We start from the raw sequence: 16,998 nt of genomic DNA, 5'->3' as shown, positions 1-16,998 counted from the left end.
GTAAATAACGGTCACTGCCCTGATGTGGTACTGCCATGTTTTTCAGTTAGTATTACTGCTAAAAGAAGCTGTGGCTGAGTTTTGTGTTTAGAGACCAATATGGTAAATATCCCCTAAACATATAAATCTATCACACTGATCTGCAAATGTACAGTAAAGTAACTGCCACCAAAAAAAACTCGTTTTTAAGAGGATTCTTTCCAATGGGGTAAATATTTTACCTTACATTGTGACACAAATGCTCTGGGGAGACAGATGGAAAATTAGTAACACTGTGTGAAAAAAAACCCATGGTGCTTCCTTTGATTAAATGAAAACCATCCAATAATGGAAAAAGGGTGAAACTACCTTACGATCATCCTTGAGCCACTTTCAAACACATAAAACATGTCTACCAGCTGCTCATATCATTCATACTATTTTATTTTTAGGTTTTTAATAGATTGTTCAATATATCCAGTTTAATATACAATCATGTTCTGCTCTGTTAATCATGACTCCACTGCACTCGGTTCAATCCATCTCTACTAACAAACCACATGAAAGATCAATGTGTCACTGCCCCCTACTGGCAGAAAGAGCTCAAGTTTCAGGATGAGCTCAATGAGTCTTTTATCCAGATTTACTGATGAACACACATTATGATGATTCTGGAGCAGTTTGTTCTTTAGCGTGTTTCTTCTGATGGGTCTCAAAACCCTCTAAATAAGCGAATCTCTCGCCGCAGATGGAGCAGCGGTAAGGTTTCTCTCCTGTATGAACTCGCTTATGGATCCTCAGGACGTCTAATCGAGCAAATGTCTTGTCACACTGAGAACACTTGTATGGTCTTTCTCCTGTATGAATCCTCTTGTGTTTTTTAAAGTATTATGTTTACTGAAACTCTTCCCACAAACGCTACAGTGATACGGTCTTTCTCCAGTGTGAACTCAGATGAAGTCCAAATTGAGTCGGATCAGAAAAGCTCTTCCCGCAGACGGAGCAAAGGTACGGTTTCGCTCCAGTGTGTGTCCTTTCATGACAAATCAAATTCGATTTTTGACGGAATCGTTTATCACAGTGTTTGCACTGATATGGTTTCTCCTCAGAGTGTATTCTTTGGTGTGACTTTAGACAGCTTGTGTTTGTAAAGGTTTTCCCACATTCGCTGCACTGGTACGGCCTCTCATTGGTGTGAACACGCACATGTCTCTTTAGATGGGGTTTGTGATTGTAACTCTTCCCGCATTGAGGGCACTTGTACAGCTTTTCGCCCGTGTGGATTCGCTTGTGAGCATCAAGATTCCCTTTGGTGCTGAAATACTTGTCACACTCGCCGCAGTGGAAAGACTTTTCTCCTGTGTGCGTCTTTATATGAGCTCTCATATTATAAGGAGTGGTGAAAAAATCCTTCCCGCACTGTTCGCAGTGAAACTCTTTCACGCTGTGCTCTTTTGAATGAAGTTTCCTCTCTTCTGAGGTAGAAAAGCTGATGTCGCATCTCTTGCAGGTGAAGTCTTTCTGTTCTGCGTGTTTTCGCTCATGTCTCGCTAAATGTCCATGTGAGCTCAATGTTTTTCCACAGGTGACGCAGGAAAATCTCTTGACCTTCGGCTGATCTTTTGATATCAAGGCTGTTTCTTCATCTCCATCAGAAGAGGAAAGAAACACACCTGCAGGAATAAACTCATCATCTTCCTCCTCATGGCTCTGTTGTTGTTCGTCTGTGGTAGTTTCGTCTCCTCTGCTCTCTATCAGGTTCCTACAGTCCTCCAGTTTGAGCGGCATCTGCTGTTCTCCAGCGTTACAGTCAGAGGTTTGATCAGCGGATCCATGATCCTGAGCGTCAGTATAACATAGTAAAGTGAGGCTGAGCTCTGAGTCCTGTGTGTCTCTGGATCTCCAGACTGAATCCTGAGCTTCTGTCCCATCAGTCACACACACTGAAACCTTCTCCAGATCCTGACAAACACAATCAAAGATAAACACAAATAAAGATCAACCTGTTGATATTAGCCTCATTACTCAGCTGTTATCTCTAGAGGTTATATTGGGGATTTGATGGCATATTTTGCTGCTGGCTTAATTTGAGATGTGCATAAGAAGTGAGAAGCTAACAAAACTTTGGTTTGATTGAGCTGAAGGATGAAATGATGAGCCGCTCAAACCTCTCTGTTGGGTTTGTCTCCTCTTTCTCTCAGCTTTGTCTCCAGTGACGCCACCTCTTTCTTCAGCTGACAGATTTCACTGATGAAATCCTCAATATCCAGCATGGACAGATCAGTTCCTACTGACTTACAGCAGATCACTTCCATCTGAAGACAAACACATCATCATTACAAGACACATTTATGGCCTAATCAAATTCAAAAGTATTATTTAAAAATATGAACGAGCACAGATCTACACAATTAAATAACTATAATTTCTGAGAATAGTGAGAAATATTATTTAAGATAAATGTGTTAGCATCACTGAACAGGAATACTGCCAGATAACACAAAACAGATCCATACCATTTTTAACACAAAAAGCTGCTGGAATTAGTAAACTCATATGTTAGAAATTAAAAAACTGTAGTACAACAATAGCAGGTTTGTGGTTACTGTGGTTTTATTAAATAACATTGAACTACAGTAGTAAGCCATGGTTAATTTTCATGCAGCGAGGAAAGGCTTTATTCATCAAAAAGCTTTAAGACAGAAAATCAATGAGCATATTAACAACTAAAAAGCAGTAATTAAGTAAAACACATTCACACACCGTCTGTACTCCAACCTTCTTTCTTTCTTCAAGAGCGTTAGCGCCTCCTACTTCCTCTTCTTCATGGTTTTAACGGCGGCTCGCAACCAGCGTAGTAGGTGCATTACCGCCATCTTCTAGCGCCTCCTATTGAACGAGCGATGGTGTAAAAGAGTAGAGGCTTAACCAAACATAACTTCTCTTATTAGTGTTTTTCAGTGACGAATAGTATCATATCTTGTTTATTAAATATTTAACGACCGTTAGTCAGCCAGCCGGTAAATCGAAATGACCGTTAATTTTTGAATTACGCGAGTTCGCGGCTTTCTGTGGAAGACAGGAGAAAGCGCGCGCAGTAGTGATGCTGACGTATTTTCGTCGTTCTCTCAAAAACATCTCTGAAATAGATACAAATACCATCAAATTATCAGTTTACTCACATAAATGACACAAACGGACACTTAATACTCAAAGATATTTCCATTGCTTAATGTTATTTGCACTTAATGCTTATTTCCAATGCTTATGACATTATGACGGTAAGCAACCTAATAAAAAAAAGCTAAATTAAATCAATCAGTGCGCTATTGCCCTCACATATTACTTTTCATGAGCATCATGATAATAGCATTATCGTTGTCAAACTCATTGTTCATTGGAACACCATTTGAACTGAACAGGATAATTCTAGTCAGCTATTCTCACTCCAGCGCCATAGGAGGCGCTATGAAGCTCTTCAATCCGGCAGTGAAACAAACCAGAACGAAAGACAGAAGAGCTTACAGTTTGGACACTCAGCCGGTGCGTGTTAAATATGTTTTACTACATTTATATTCACGTTTATTTAGAATAGTATAATTTATCTGTTTATGTAATGTTTGATTTTGTTTAGTGTTTTGATGATCGTAAATGAAGATTTTCTCTCTCTCGCCGTTTCTCGTTATTTTTCCCGAATGCTAAATGTGTTGATTGATTCTAGCGACAGAATAATGCGTGAAATGGTGATCACAACATTTCTGCTCAACGCTGTCGCAAAAATGAAACTAAACATATCAAGTCCTATTTACTAATATATCAACTGCTCTCCTTCATAATAGTTTGATTTGTGTCAGTTCATGTGTCTTTTTATAGTAATGATGATGTGCTTGTCTTCAGATGTTGACCATGAAAGCGCAGATGGATGTGATCTGCTGTAAATCAGTAGGAACTGATCTGTCCATGCTGGATATTGAGGATTTCATCAGTGAAATCTGTCAGCTGAAGAAAGAGGTGGCGTCACTGGAGGCAAAGCTGAGAGAAAGAGGAGACAAACCCAACAGAGAGGTTTGAGCGGCTCATCATTTCATCCTTCAGCTCAATCACTGTCTATTTGTCCAGTAAAAATGTGTCTTTTAACCTGTAATCAAAGGGTTAGTTCACCCAAAAATGAAAATTACAACTTGATTACTCACCCACAAGCCATCCTATGTGTATATTCTTTCAGATTAATACAATCAGAGTTATATTAAAAAAGTTCTGGCTCTTTCAAGCTTTATAATGACAGTGTATGGTTGTTTCTGTTTTGAAGTCCATAAATGTGCATCTATCAATCATAAAAGTCCTCCACACGGCTCCAGGGGGTTAATAAAGGCCTTCTGAAGCGAAGTGGTGTGTTTGTGTGAGAAAAATATCCTTAATTAATACTTTACAAACTGTAATCTCTAACTTCCGCTAACTGTTGTCTGCGTGTTCACGAGAGACTGGTGTTCCAGCGTATGACGTGGGATGCAGGCGTAGCGTATGTTCTGGTGATGAACATGGAAAAGTGCAGAGGATCGAGCAAAACAAAACTTGGTTCTCGCGAGAACTAGCATATATTCTCACGGGGGCGTCCTACGTTTTACGCTCTCGTGAACACGCATACGACCGTTAGCAGAAGTTAGAGAACAGTTTGTAAAGTTTTTATATATGGATATTTCTTACACAAATGCCTTTATTAACCCCCAGAGCAGTGTGGAGCACTTTTATCGATATATTCGATAGATTGACAGTTTTATGATGGATAGATGCAGTTTTATGATGGATGGATGCACTTTTTTGATGGATAGATGCACTTATATGATGGATAGATGCACTTTTATGATGGATAGATGCACTTTTATGATGGATAGATGCAGTTTTATGATGGATGGATGCACTTTTATTAATGATTGATGCACTTTTATGATGGATGGATGCACTTTTATGATGGATAGATGCACTTTTATGATGGATAGATGCAATTTTATGATGGATAGATGCACTTTTATGATCGATGGATGCACTTTTAATATTGATTGATGCACTTTTATAATGCATAGATGCATTTTTATGATGAATGGATGCACTTTTATTATTGATTGATGCACTTTTATAATGGATAGATGCAATTTTATGATGATAGATGCACTTTTATAATGGATGGATGCACTTTTTTGATGGATGAATGGATGCACTTTTTTGATGGATGGATGGATGGATGCACTTTTTTGATGGATGGATGCACTTTTGTTGATGGATGGATGCCCTTTTTTGATGGATGGATGCACTTTTATTATTGATTGATGCACTTTTGTGGACTTCAAAACAGAAAGAGCCATTCACTGCCATTATAAAGCTTGAAACACCCAGGACATTTTTTTACTATAACTCCAATTGTATTCGTCTGAAAGAATAATGTCATATACATTTAGGATGAATTGAGAGTGAGTAAATCATGGGCTATTTCAAATGTACAAGCACAATGACAGATTCAGCATATATCTTGTGTTTGGCACTCTCAGGATTCAGTCTGGAGCGCCAGAGAGCCTGAAGAGAGATCCGGAGACACACAGGACTCAGAGATCAGCCTCAGTTTGCTCTGTTATACTGACACTCAGGAGAGCGTGTGTGACAGTCATGGATCCGCTGATCAAGCCTCCGCAGAGCCTATGGGATCTGACTGTAACGCTGGAGAACAGCAGAAGCCACTGAAGATGTGCTCCATTAAACTGGTGGACTGCAGGGGCTCAAAGGAGACGAGAGAAGAAACCACTGCAGAGAAAGTACAGAGCAATGATGATGATGATGATGGTGATGGCGATGATAATGACGGCGATGATAATGATGATCATTGTGATGATGATGACTTTATTCCCTCAGGTAAGTGTGTTTCTAACTTTAACATTTTATCTCAACTACCTGTTACATGGTTTAAGGCTTCTTGTATGTTTATTACATTATATGTTGACCCAATATGAAGGGCAGAGGTTTGAACATTCGGGGGGGTTGAAGTGTAAAGTTGTTTAGCGGGCATGCTCACTCATGAGGTTTAATTATTTGTTTGTTTGTTGCAAAATGGTCATTTGTGGTATCATCCACACATGCGTTGATAACATAACTGCAATAAAGTGATAGCCTAGTTAACAATTTCTTGTTTACATTGGATATAATGTATTTTATTTCAGCACCTTATCAGTTTGACAGAATTTCAGTAACACCTTATTTTTGTTACTCACGTTACATGTAGTTACTGTAGTAATAATTATAGGCAACTAACCTTAAATCAAACCCTAACCCTATATATTAAGTACGTGTACTAAATTATTATTACTCAGTACTTAAATGTATATTTACACTGCAACACGGACAAATTAAGTGTAACTGAATTTTCTAAATCAAAGTGCCATGGTAGGTCTTGCATTGAAAATGTTAAGTCATCTCTTGGATTACCGAACGCCAGGTTTTCTCTAATATCTGTAATTATTTGCAGAACACATTTTACACATGGAGAACCAATTGTTTAGTCAATAATTCAAGAAGGTTCAGACTTTAAAGCCCTTGGTTATAACTTGTACCTGTCCTTATGAATTCTCGTAATTGTTTAACTATAGCAGTGGTTACCAACCTTTTTTATTCAAAGGCCCCCCTCCTCTCCGAATAAATACTGCAAGGCCCACCGACCCCCGCCAATGTTATTTAAAAAAAACAAACAAAAAGAAATCACGATATATTAACATTGTGTTCTTTTTTGCAAACATACTTTGCAGACATTCTTTACAACTTAGAAGTACTTACTCTGCTCAGTTATACAGTACAATAAGTATAAATAAACAAAAGTCAAACTGTCATGCCAAACAAGACCACAGGGAGATGGCAAATGACCTCAAAGAACTACTATACGCAGGGCTCCAGACTGCGACCAAATGGTCGCATTTTGCGACTAAAATTTGAGAGTGTGCGACTGAATTTTACATCCAGTCGCACATGTGCGACCATTAAATGTGTCTGCTGTCGGTACTGGAGAAATTAATAAAATACACTTACTATTTATAATTGATAGACGTTATATGTGGCAAATTCTATCTTTGCCAGCCGTTTCTATATGAGATAATATTAAACCATTTGTCCATGATGCATTTTTGCTATTCGCAATCCAGAAGAGAGAGAAAGCGATCGAGCTCACAACACCACAGTCAGCTTAATGAGTGACGATGGCTAAGAGAACTACACAAAAGTTTAGTCTGCTTAAACTTTAGGGATGTGCTGTGATATTAATTTTATTTTATTCCAAGAATTATAAAAAGAAGATATGAGGTAAAACTATGTTCCGTCGAGCTCATCCTTCCCTTCACAGCCTTGCGCTGTCATTTCTCCCTAAACCTAAACTAAACGTCAGAATCAGTGATTGTTGTAAACTGCAGTCTCTACTGTGGCTAAACTGCGGGATGTGTTTGATAATAAAGAGATATTAAATGCACAATAATCCGCGCAAGAGACGCTGTTTCCAACTTCAAGGCGGCTTATGTGTGTGTGCTGCGAAATGGACCGATTTGCGCTTTATATTTTAGGCTTTGTGTGCGCGTCTAAACCATCAAATACACAACAAATAGCCTGTGTCAGAATGACCCGATTGGAGAGTAGTTACTTTAACAGTTTATATCTTAAATGGGCGTAAATAGTTTGGAGAATATGATTGTTACGGCCATAACCAGCAAATAAGGCTCATTAATCAAATGAACTTAAACAGCTGATTCGGAATGAACACATGAGTCAATCACAGACACAAGGTAACGCTTCAAGACGCCATGTACGCCTTCTTTTACTATAGAAATGAACAAATTTACACAACCCAAAAGAGAATACAAATCAGAATACAAAACAGGTCATAAACTATTAACAAACATAAACCAAGCAAGTAATAAACAACAGTAAACTGGTAGGACAACTAAGAAAGCAAACAGAGAACACCTGCCTACGTCTGTACTAGGGATGCGCGGTATACCGGTACTGGAAAAATACCGGTATATATTTTCTTTCAAACGGTACGATATCATGATTTTGCTCATTTCGGTATATGCTGCTGTTCCGAAGTACACCGCTAGGTGGCAGCGCGCTACCCAAACTGACGTGAAACCGGCAAATGTGGCAACAGAACAAGATGAATACAGCAGTTGAATCTCACTCAACACGCACAAAACTCATTAAAAAAAGAGAGGAGTAGACGTGAAACTTGGAATTACTTTGCTTATAAAACTGCTGAAGAACCATCAAACCTTGCCAAGCATCGTCACTTAATTCCTGACTTGTAAGACATTATGAGATCGACAGGTGAGTGCATAATTCTAACGATCTAATTTAGACATTTTTCTTTTAACACTGATTAACGCACATACATAAGATCGTATCGTTTAAATATAAAGAAATCTCCAGCGTTCGTTTCAACCAGTGACGTTACTTTAGACCTAATATTTGCACGCATACTATTGCACTATTTACATCCGTGAAAGACATACCCAACTCTGTTTATGTGACGACTCACTAAAGATGGACATTTGACATAATTTTGTGTGTATTTGACTGTGGAAAAACAATTTAATTTGGAATGCGCGAGCTCTTTAGGCCTGTGTGTGTGTGTGTGTGTGTGTGTGTGTGTGTGTGTGTGTGTGTGTGTGTGTGTGTGTGTGTGTGTGTGTGTGTGTGTGTGTGTGTGTGTGTGTGTGTGTGTTTGTGTGTTTGTTGTTGGCATGAGCGCAAAGAAAGCTCCCTCTCAAAGAGCTCTCATCCCATATGTATTACGAAATGCTCTAAAATCGCTTGCATGTTCAAATTGGCGAGGTTTAAAAAGACGTGGGCAGTGATTTCCGTCAGCTGTCCTGCAACGGAAGCGAAAGTGTTGAATCTGAGCGTGCAGACTGCTTTTATAGTCATAGTATAGTATAGTTATAGTATAGTTTTATACATGCATGATGTCTTTTGAAGCCAGAAGCAATTTGCTCATTTTGAGAGAATGGAGACGCGCAGTAATGCTGAAATTACTTACAAAAAAGTTTCCAAATGACTGATTAATGTGATAATCTTTGTTGATTAATTTAATAATAAACATTTGCGGTAATTTCCCGCTTCATAAACCCAAAACTTGCGAGAGTGAGTAAAATTATGCGCAATACCTGCATCAAAATTCAGACCCTGTATGGTATCGATTTAATATCGGTACTTCGGTATTAGATTGTGGTACCGTACCGAAGCCAAAATTGTGGTATCGAGCCATCCCTAGTCTGTACTCAGCAGTTCTTACCTGGCTTCCGACAAAACAAAGACGAGTGAATCTTCCGGGCCTCTGCTTACCTCCATACTCTTTCTAAATAACCATAAAGTGAACTAATGAAATAATTCCTACCAGTTACTGAACTTAGGGAGAAGTGAGTAAATAATGCTAAGTCTAAACAAATAGTTATACTCAACAAAACCACAAAGAAACACCAATTAACCAAATAAAGAAAGGAGAACGGAAATGCTCCTAAGAGGCGAGGAGAGCGGCAGCCGTGATGTCAACAGGACACGAGATGAGAACTTCCATGTCGCCGCCAACGCCCTTTTATCCGGTATATCGTTGTCACAAGTTGGGGATTCCCCCGCCACCTATGGACTCCAAAACGGTATAAGCACAGATACACGTAACAATGATATTATTAGTTCAGCGTTCGGTCTTAAAGGGTAACTAAACCCCTGCTCAGAGCTTAACTCCACCCACTGGCAAATTTAGAAAAATTCTGTAAAAGTGGGCAGAGCCCAGCAGAGACAGAGGGGCCGAACCGAGGGCGGGGCTGAGCGGAGGGCGTGCACCTGAGACCCGCAGTAACGGGTTGATTGACAGCTGTCTGACTCGCGAGTCGCAAAGATGGAGAATGACTGGAGTGACGCCAGCTTTGCAACAGAGCGGTCATTTCTCCCCCACCTTCACCTGAAGTGGAGGAGGGTGGATTGTCTGTAGACACAGACGCAGAGCCTTATCAATGAGAGCCGCTGCTCAAACTGCGTTAACTCCCGATGCCGACGATGCCAGTGAAGCAGCAGCGCAAGAGAACTGACCTAATCTATGAACAGTCAAATCCTTACACTGAATGCCACTAAAAATAGATCAGATATCTGATATACATACGATTTTCATTCAAATTCACTGAATCAGCGCAGCAGCGCAGGACCAATAAGTTCAGACCTAAAAGCCTATTATAAACAGATTTACTCAAATAAGTTAGACTATATACGCCGGTATTGTTGTTCGGACGGTATTGTTGTCCGTTACTGCGTCCGCGGCAACCACTTGCGTGTCAGGGTTTGAAAGCGCGTCTCATGTATGAAAATTATCTGTACACATGACGGGCGGCAATAATATCGCAAGAAAAGCCTGACGTGTACTGACAACTTTATTATTTAACCGTATTTTCTTCAATACAATGTTAAAGCAAGTGTCATGTCAGTTTCATTCATAATGTTTCCACTTCATGTAATATGACAGTTCATACTGGAGTGAAGCCATTCTCATCATGTGATTGGGGGAAACATTTCTGAGGGCGTGGTGAGCTCATGCTAGGGGCGCGGATAGTGAGCCGTTGGAAGTACCATCCCTACGTCACGATGTACCACAACGTCCAATAGGAAAATTCAACTGCAGTAGCCACCGTTCAACCTTAAGAGGGCAGCACTTTGGCGGTTTTACACCATATTTTATAGAATTAAAACACTTTATACTCAAATGTCAAAACATTTACTCGAATCAATGAACAGCATTAATAAAGCCCCAGTATTACAGATCATTAACTAAAAAAAGTTGGTTTAGGGTTTAGTTACCCTTTAAAGGGGCAGCGTCTAATAAACCTGCTGACGATTGAGTCATTAATTCGAATCGAACAAAAGGCAAATAGAAAATATTCACATCTCTTGAATGAATAACTTTAGCTTTTATAAGCATTAATCTATCATTTTATACAGTGAAAACTATGCAGTGTTATTTTACAGTTCATTACTTTATTGTAGGCTTGTTCTTTCTAAGTAATAATAATGTTAGCAGACCTTCCGAATGCCTGCACACTGGTCCATTTACAAATAGATGTTTTATATTTTTGTTCAAACATTGCTGTTTCTTTTGCTATAGATATTTTACTTTTCAGATTATAAAGCCATGTTAATTATGTTCTTAATTATGTTTTTTTTTTCTTAAAAAAAAAAAATATATAACGGTAAAGTATAATAAAAGAACCGAAATTAGAAATTAAAAATTGGAAATGAGTAGATTTGGTTAGCATGTTGATTTACGGTGTGCGCCCCTAAATTTTCTGGTTGTGCCCCTAAAATTTTCAGTTGGGGGCCACTGTGCTCCTGGTGAAAAAAGTTAGTGAGCCCTGATACGGGTCTATTCATAATTAATAAACGCACTAAAATACAAATGAAAAATAAAATTATTCTGAATTTGTGGAAACTTAGCTATCTGAAGTCGATGTCATCTCTGAACAGTTCCTCTCTCAGAACAAACAATATGGAGCTGATGCCCGTGCAACACCAAACTGCCCCCCCCCCCCCCCCCCCGTCACCTTTTTTACTCTTGAGGAGTTTGCAGGTCTGCAAACTGTAATACTATAAACAACAAATAAAAAGCAGTTAAAGTGGGAATAAATTGTTGTTATTAATAACTGGTAATATTAAATAAAATCTGGACAAATGTGGTATTTTGTAGGGGTTGAAACTATTACAATATAAATAGTTATCTCAAATCTTCAAGAATCCTGATGTGCAAACTAAATCCAGCGATGTACAGTCATTATTTGATTTTACGCTTTGAAGTGACGCTAAAGGGAGCGAGGATATATAATTTCACTTGATTAAATTCCTCCTTCCTGGCGTTTTTTCCTTGTGTCCTTCCCTCGCATCCTGAAGGGGTGGAGATGAGACGCGAGGAAAGGAAGCTAGGAAAGGAAACGAGGATGCGCAAATAAGAATTGAGAAGCACCCTAGGTTAAGGTTGCAGCTTTGGAAAATGGTGGCGCTGGAGACTAAAGGGTTCCTGATGGGTTCACCCTTAATTCTTCACCTTAATTCTTCATTCTTTTGCGGTTAACACATGTATCTTTTCTTCACCACCAGTTTTTATCTGACCCTGCTGACCCAACGAGCATTTCACTGTCCAATGGTCATGCCTTAACTGCAATGTCTAGTATTGCATTAGTATTGGATTCTCATGGGCATTTAATAATTTTTTTTTTAGTTAAATCTCTTTTTTTTTGGCTCATTTTATCTGTAAAAGAAAACATGCCTAATAATTCTGCACACCTGAATATAAGGTTTATTTCATTTCCAGCCTTTGTGAACAATTATATATCACTTATAAATGATTAAATACAAAAAAAATAGTATTTATTAAGTCCAATGTGGTTTGGAATTGGTAAAATGTGCCTGGGAAAAAAATATGATCAGAAAATCAACGTGCCTAATAATTCTGCACAGTGTAGTTCTTATAAAAGCTCTTCCATTAACCATTGTAGGTTATAAATATGGGGGGGGGGCTTACTTGCTTTTGTTGGTTATTGGAGGGGTTACCACCCCCTCAATCTACGCCCCTGCCCAATACACTTTAATATATTTTCAGAAATTGATATGTGTCTTCATGTGTTTGTAACTTGGGGACATGCAAGTCAATAGATGTACTATTTTGCTCCTTTCAGATGAGAACGGCGCTTCATCATCTGATGAAGAAACAGCCTCAACTTCAAAAGATCAGCCAGCGGCCAAGAGTTTCTCCTGCGCTACCTGTGGAAAAACATTCAGAAAACAGGGAAACTTAGCGAGACATGAGAGAAAACACACAGAACAGAAAGACTTCACCTGCAAGAGATGCAACATCAGCTTTCCTACCTCAGAAGAGAGGAGACGTCATTCAAAAGAGCACAGTGTGAAGAAAGAGTTTCGCTGCGAACAGTGCGGGAAGGTTTCGTTCACTTCTGGCAATCTGAAGATTCACATGAAGACACACACGGGCGAAAAGCCTCATCACTGCAGCGAGTGCGACAAGTATTTCACCACCAAACAATCTCTTATTGTTCACAAGCGAATCCACACGGGGGAAAAGCCATACAAGTGCCCTCAATGTGACAAGAGATTTAGAGACGGGTCCCATTTCAAGACGCACATGCGTTCGCACGCCAGCGAGAGGCCGTACCAGTGCAGCGAATGTGGGAAAACCTTCAAGCAGCCGATCTGTCTAATATCTCACCAGAAAATACATTCGGAAAAACTGCACCGATGCTCGCACTGTGACAAACGTTTCCGTCAGATATCTCAGCTGAAGCGGCACGAGAGAATGCACTCTGGAGAGAGACCCTACCTGTGCTTTCACTGCGGGAAGAGCTTTTCCGATCCGGCTCATTTCAGAGTTCATCAGAGAGTTCACACGGGAGAAAGACCGTACCGATGTAGCATTTGTGGGAAGAGTTTCCGTCAAAACACCAACTTACTGAAGCACCAGCGGATTCATACCGGAGAAAGACCCTTCAAGTGCTCACACTGTGACAAGATGTTTGCTCGATCGGACGTCCTGAAGATCCATGAGCGAGTTCATACAGGAGAGAAACCTTACCGCTGCTCCATCTGCGGCGAGAGATTCGCTTATTTAGGGGGTTTTCAGACCCACCAGAACAAACACGCTAAAGAACAAACCGCTCCAGAATCAGTTTAATCCCTCAACTGATCCTAAAAATGTACATTTAGTTCTAACTGCCAGTAGGGGGCAGAGTCGCATTGTTCTTGTATGTCAGCCGTGAGTAGAGATGAATTGAATGTTGAATGAAATGATTGTAGTCATGTTTGATAGAGCAGGACAATTGCGATGATCTGATTTATAGTTAGTACCTGGTGGAAGATGCTGTAAAAAGAACCTATTCAAAACTAGATGTAGCTATATTTTGACATATTTCTTTGCAAGCAACATGTAATCCAACATATTTTACACTATTATTGCAGATGTTTGCCCACGGGAACATACACTAGCTGAGCAACTGCCATTGAGATGATTTGGACTGCCAATGGATGTGCAAGACATCCTAGATATGCATTATGGAGGAAATTGTGGGGGAAAAAAGGAAATCATTGGTAAATGTAATAAACATGCATGCATTAACATGTTAACTTTTACCAGATTTATCTTTTCCCCATTTTTCTATGGCAAAATTGAATCTGTTAACGACATAATTACGGAATTCCAATATATATATATTAGTGCTGTCAAAATTAATGCGTTAACGCATGCAATACATTTTTCCAGTTTGAAGTGATACAAATATTTGACGCAGAATTAATTTTTTCCCGTCATCCTTTGGCTAGCGTTACATTATATGATCACGCTCTTATTCATGCAAATGCTTTTGAACCATTCAAATGAAGTGTTTGATAACTTTATTCAATTTCTGTATCCTACCTGCTATACCTGTCTTAAAGCACTCTTTACAAGGTTGCATGGGTCAAAAACTACCAAAACAATAACTTTTTTGCGAATTTTGATTGGGCAAGTAAAAATCTGAACTGGGCCAATAGACAAAAATTGAGCCCTGATATATAGAAGGACAGGTAAATGTGACGTTTATGTGAAGATTGTTTTAAGTTCACTTAAGTTATATTTTTAAAAGCCTAATAAATGTAAAAAATGTATAGCTTTCACTTATACTTTAATGATGAATGGCTATAATTAATAGCTAAACTTGTGGGGAAAAAATCTATTTCATAGAGACATGAGAAGCAGTTTTGGTCTCGGAGATCCTCGCCGCCTTTCATAAAAAGATGTCATTAAACAAATACTTAAAATATAGGCTACTGTCTTTGTTTCTACAGTAATTTGAAGATTATATTAAAAACTTACATTTTAGGTGTGATTAATCATGATTAATTACAGAAAAATGTGTGATTCCTTTTTTGAATTGATTGACAGCACTAATATATATATATATATAGAGAGAGAGGGAGAGGGTTGGATTTCTAGTACCATGCCTCACATTCACAAGAGCAAATTAAGAGCAACTTTGTGTTTAATGTTTTGTAATGGTAATTACATTCATTTGGATGACCATACGTATGCTAAATAAAAGGGATGTACAATATTTCAATCATTTGATTGTCATGCTGTTTATAATTTTTTACAGCTATTACTCATTCTTAAATCAGATTAATCATTTGTATTTGGGAAAGAGGGACACCTGGTGGTAATACAGTCAGAGGCCAAGACAGAAGGACATGAGGAGGAATAAGTAATAGTCAGCTGGAGTCATCTGATTTTCTTCGAGAAGTTCATATCACTAACATTAAAAGCTCGGTGCTTCTTAACATGGAGCTAAAATGGGTACTTCTTTTGGGTAAGTTAATCGTTTTACTCTTCACGTGTGTGTGTGTGTGTGTGTGGTGAATTTGTTGGATTAGCGGTCAACTGCTGTGCTAGAGACGGTAAGAAAATATATAAACAGATTTATTTAAACTCGACGATGGTTGTTGGACATCTGAAACCGGAGAGCCGTGGAAAATGCCTTTTTGTTTTGCACCAACAACGACCTATAAATCAGTGATATAAAGACCGATAACGATGAGTGAGGAAATAGTTGTGAAATAATATCCTAAGACGTCTGAAGTACCCACACAAATCCAGAACATGTTAAAGCACACCTATACCGATCTGCCTGCATGATTTCCCATTTTCAAAGATTTTCCTTCATGTCGAACTCTCTGCCAACTTTCAGTTCTATGTTTTCAGGACTATCTTTAGACCAGGGTGTGGAAATGTCCCTCAGGAGTTGGGGATATTAGATCTGTCGTCGATTATTTCTGAAAATAATTGTATTTATTTATCTGCTTGTTTTTAAACAAGAGTTTATTTATGCCTTAGATTAGCACGGAAAAGCAATTTAGAAGCATATGCATGATCGTTTATTATTATAGGTTTAAAGGTTAACGTTTTTGTTTGCCCTCATACAGGTATGAAAGAACAGAAGAGTTTTGTCAAAGCGCCACTCCATAAAAAAAACTGGTAACACTTTAAAGTAATGGTCATTAGTTAACTACATTACTTAACATTAACTAATAATGAACTGCACTTTTTTATTAATCTTTGTTAATGTTAATTTCAACATTTACTAATGCATTATTAAAATCTTGTTAACATTAGTTAATGCAGTGTGAACTAACATGAACAAACCATGAACAGCTGTATTTATATTAACTAACGTTAACAAAGATGAACAAATACAGTAACAAATGAACTGCTCATGGTTAGTTCATGTTAGTTAATACATTAACTAATGTTAACTAATGACCGTTATTCTAAAGTGTTACCAAAAAACTCAACTAAACAGATGAAATGCATTGTGCATTGATGCCACATATAATTTTTTTCCACTCAATTGTTTTATATATATTTTTTCTCCTAATAAGGACATGTGTTGTATAGTGATGTTTACAAAAATATGCCTGTATCCACATTAAATAATTTATATAGCATATGTGCCTTTGTCACACTTCCATGTTTGAAAGGCAGAAGCTCTGTGTAAAATAGGCTCTTCCACTGCCTGTATCAGTGACAGTGCCCATAGCACGAAATTATTGTAAATTATTTATGTAGCTTACAGTTCATAACAGAAAGCCATGGGTAACAGGTGCCATGAACCGCTCATGATTAGCCTCAGTGGCGTGACTTTAACCTAAACCTAGTAGCCTATGATGGACCCCGGTGCGGCCACAAATATCATAACTATCTTTCATAGGCCTACTGTAATTAAGACATATATTCAAGAAATGGATTAAAAACAGAAAGACGCTATAGTTTCAGCCTTACTCAAAGAACACGAGTAAGGTGTAGGAGTAACATGAGTAGTCAAAGAAAATATGGCCAGTGGGTTCGTTACACATCAATCCATTCCCGCCGTTTTTGCTTGCTTCTTATTTATTAAATATACAGGCAATTAGTTGATC

General features: G+C 38.5%; 3 protein-coding genes across 8 annotated transcripts in view; 2 read left to right on the top strand and 1 right to left on the bottom strand.

Moving 5' to 3' along the window:
* Positions 1 to 200: 200 nt before the first annotated feature.
* LOC307123207 (uncharacterized protein) lies at positions 201 to 2,872 on the bottom strand. The gene is made up of 3 exons (XM_079811656.1): positions 2,743 to 2,872; positions 2,148 to 2,294; positions 201 to 1,941 (listed from the first exon to the last, which is right to left on the bottom strand). The coding sequence occupies exons 2-3, from the start codon at positions 2,292 to 2,294 to the stop codon at positions 898 to 900; spliced, it is 1,191 nt and encodes a 396-aa protein (XP_079667782.1). The 5' UTR covers positions 2,743 to 2,872; the 3' UTR covers positions 201 to 897.
* Positions 2,873 to 3,447: 575 nt separating this feature from the next.
* On the top strand, positions 3,448 to 15,148 carry LOC307124248 (uncharacterized protein; the record flags this gene model as incomplete). The annotated part of the gene is made up of 4 exons (XM_079813294.1): positions 3,448 to 3,522; positions 3,877 to 4,044; positions 5,523 to 5,880; positions 12,717 to 15,148. 4 exons carry the CDS (start codon positions 3,448 to 3,450, stop codon positions 13,724 to 13,726), a joined length of 1,611 nt encoding a protein of 536 aa, XP_079669420.1. The 3' UTR covers positions 13,727 to 15,148.
* Positions 15,034 to 16,998, top strand: part of LOC307123536 (adhesion G protein-coupled receptor E5-like) — a 224,242-nt gene continuing 222,277 nt past the window's right edge. For 2 of the 6 annotated variants that reach the window (XM_079812088.1, XM_079812093.1), the window contains exon 1: positions 15,250 to 15,392. In XM_079812088.1, coding sequence (XP_079668214.1) covers positions 15,365 to 15,392 — 28 coding nt within the window. In that variant the 5' untranslated portion in view covers positions 15,250 to 15,364. Of the gene's footprint in view, positions 15,393 to 16,998 lie in introns of all 6 variants that reach the window. The other 4 variants (XM_079812087.1, XM_079812091.1, XM_079812090.1 and 1 more) reach the window with 4 other exon arrangements.

Source organism: Gobio gobio (genome assembly GCF_949357685.1).
Source record: "Gobio gobio genome assembly, chromosome: 3".
Classification (NCBI taxonomy): Eukaryota; Metazoa; Chordata; class Actinopteri; order Cypriniformes; family Gobionidae; genus Gobio; species Gobio gobio.
Note: the sequence above shows the minus strand (reverse complement) of the source record. Positions and strands in the feature narration are given on the sequence as shown.

Coding starts and splice junctions, on each gene's coding strand:
- LOC307123207 (XM_079811656.1), bottom strand. CDS start 2,294: ATGGAAGTGATCTGCTGTAAGTCAGTAGGAACTGATCTGTCCATGCTG. Junction 1,942..2,147: donor GAGACAAACCCAACAGAGAG/GTTTGAGCGGCT, acceptor TGTGTTTGTCAG/GATCTGGAGAAGGTTTCAGT.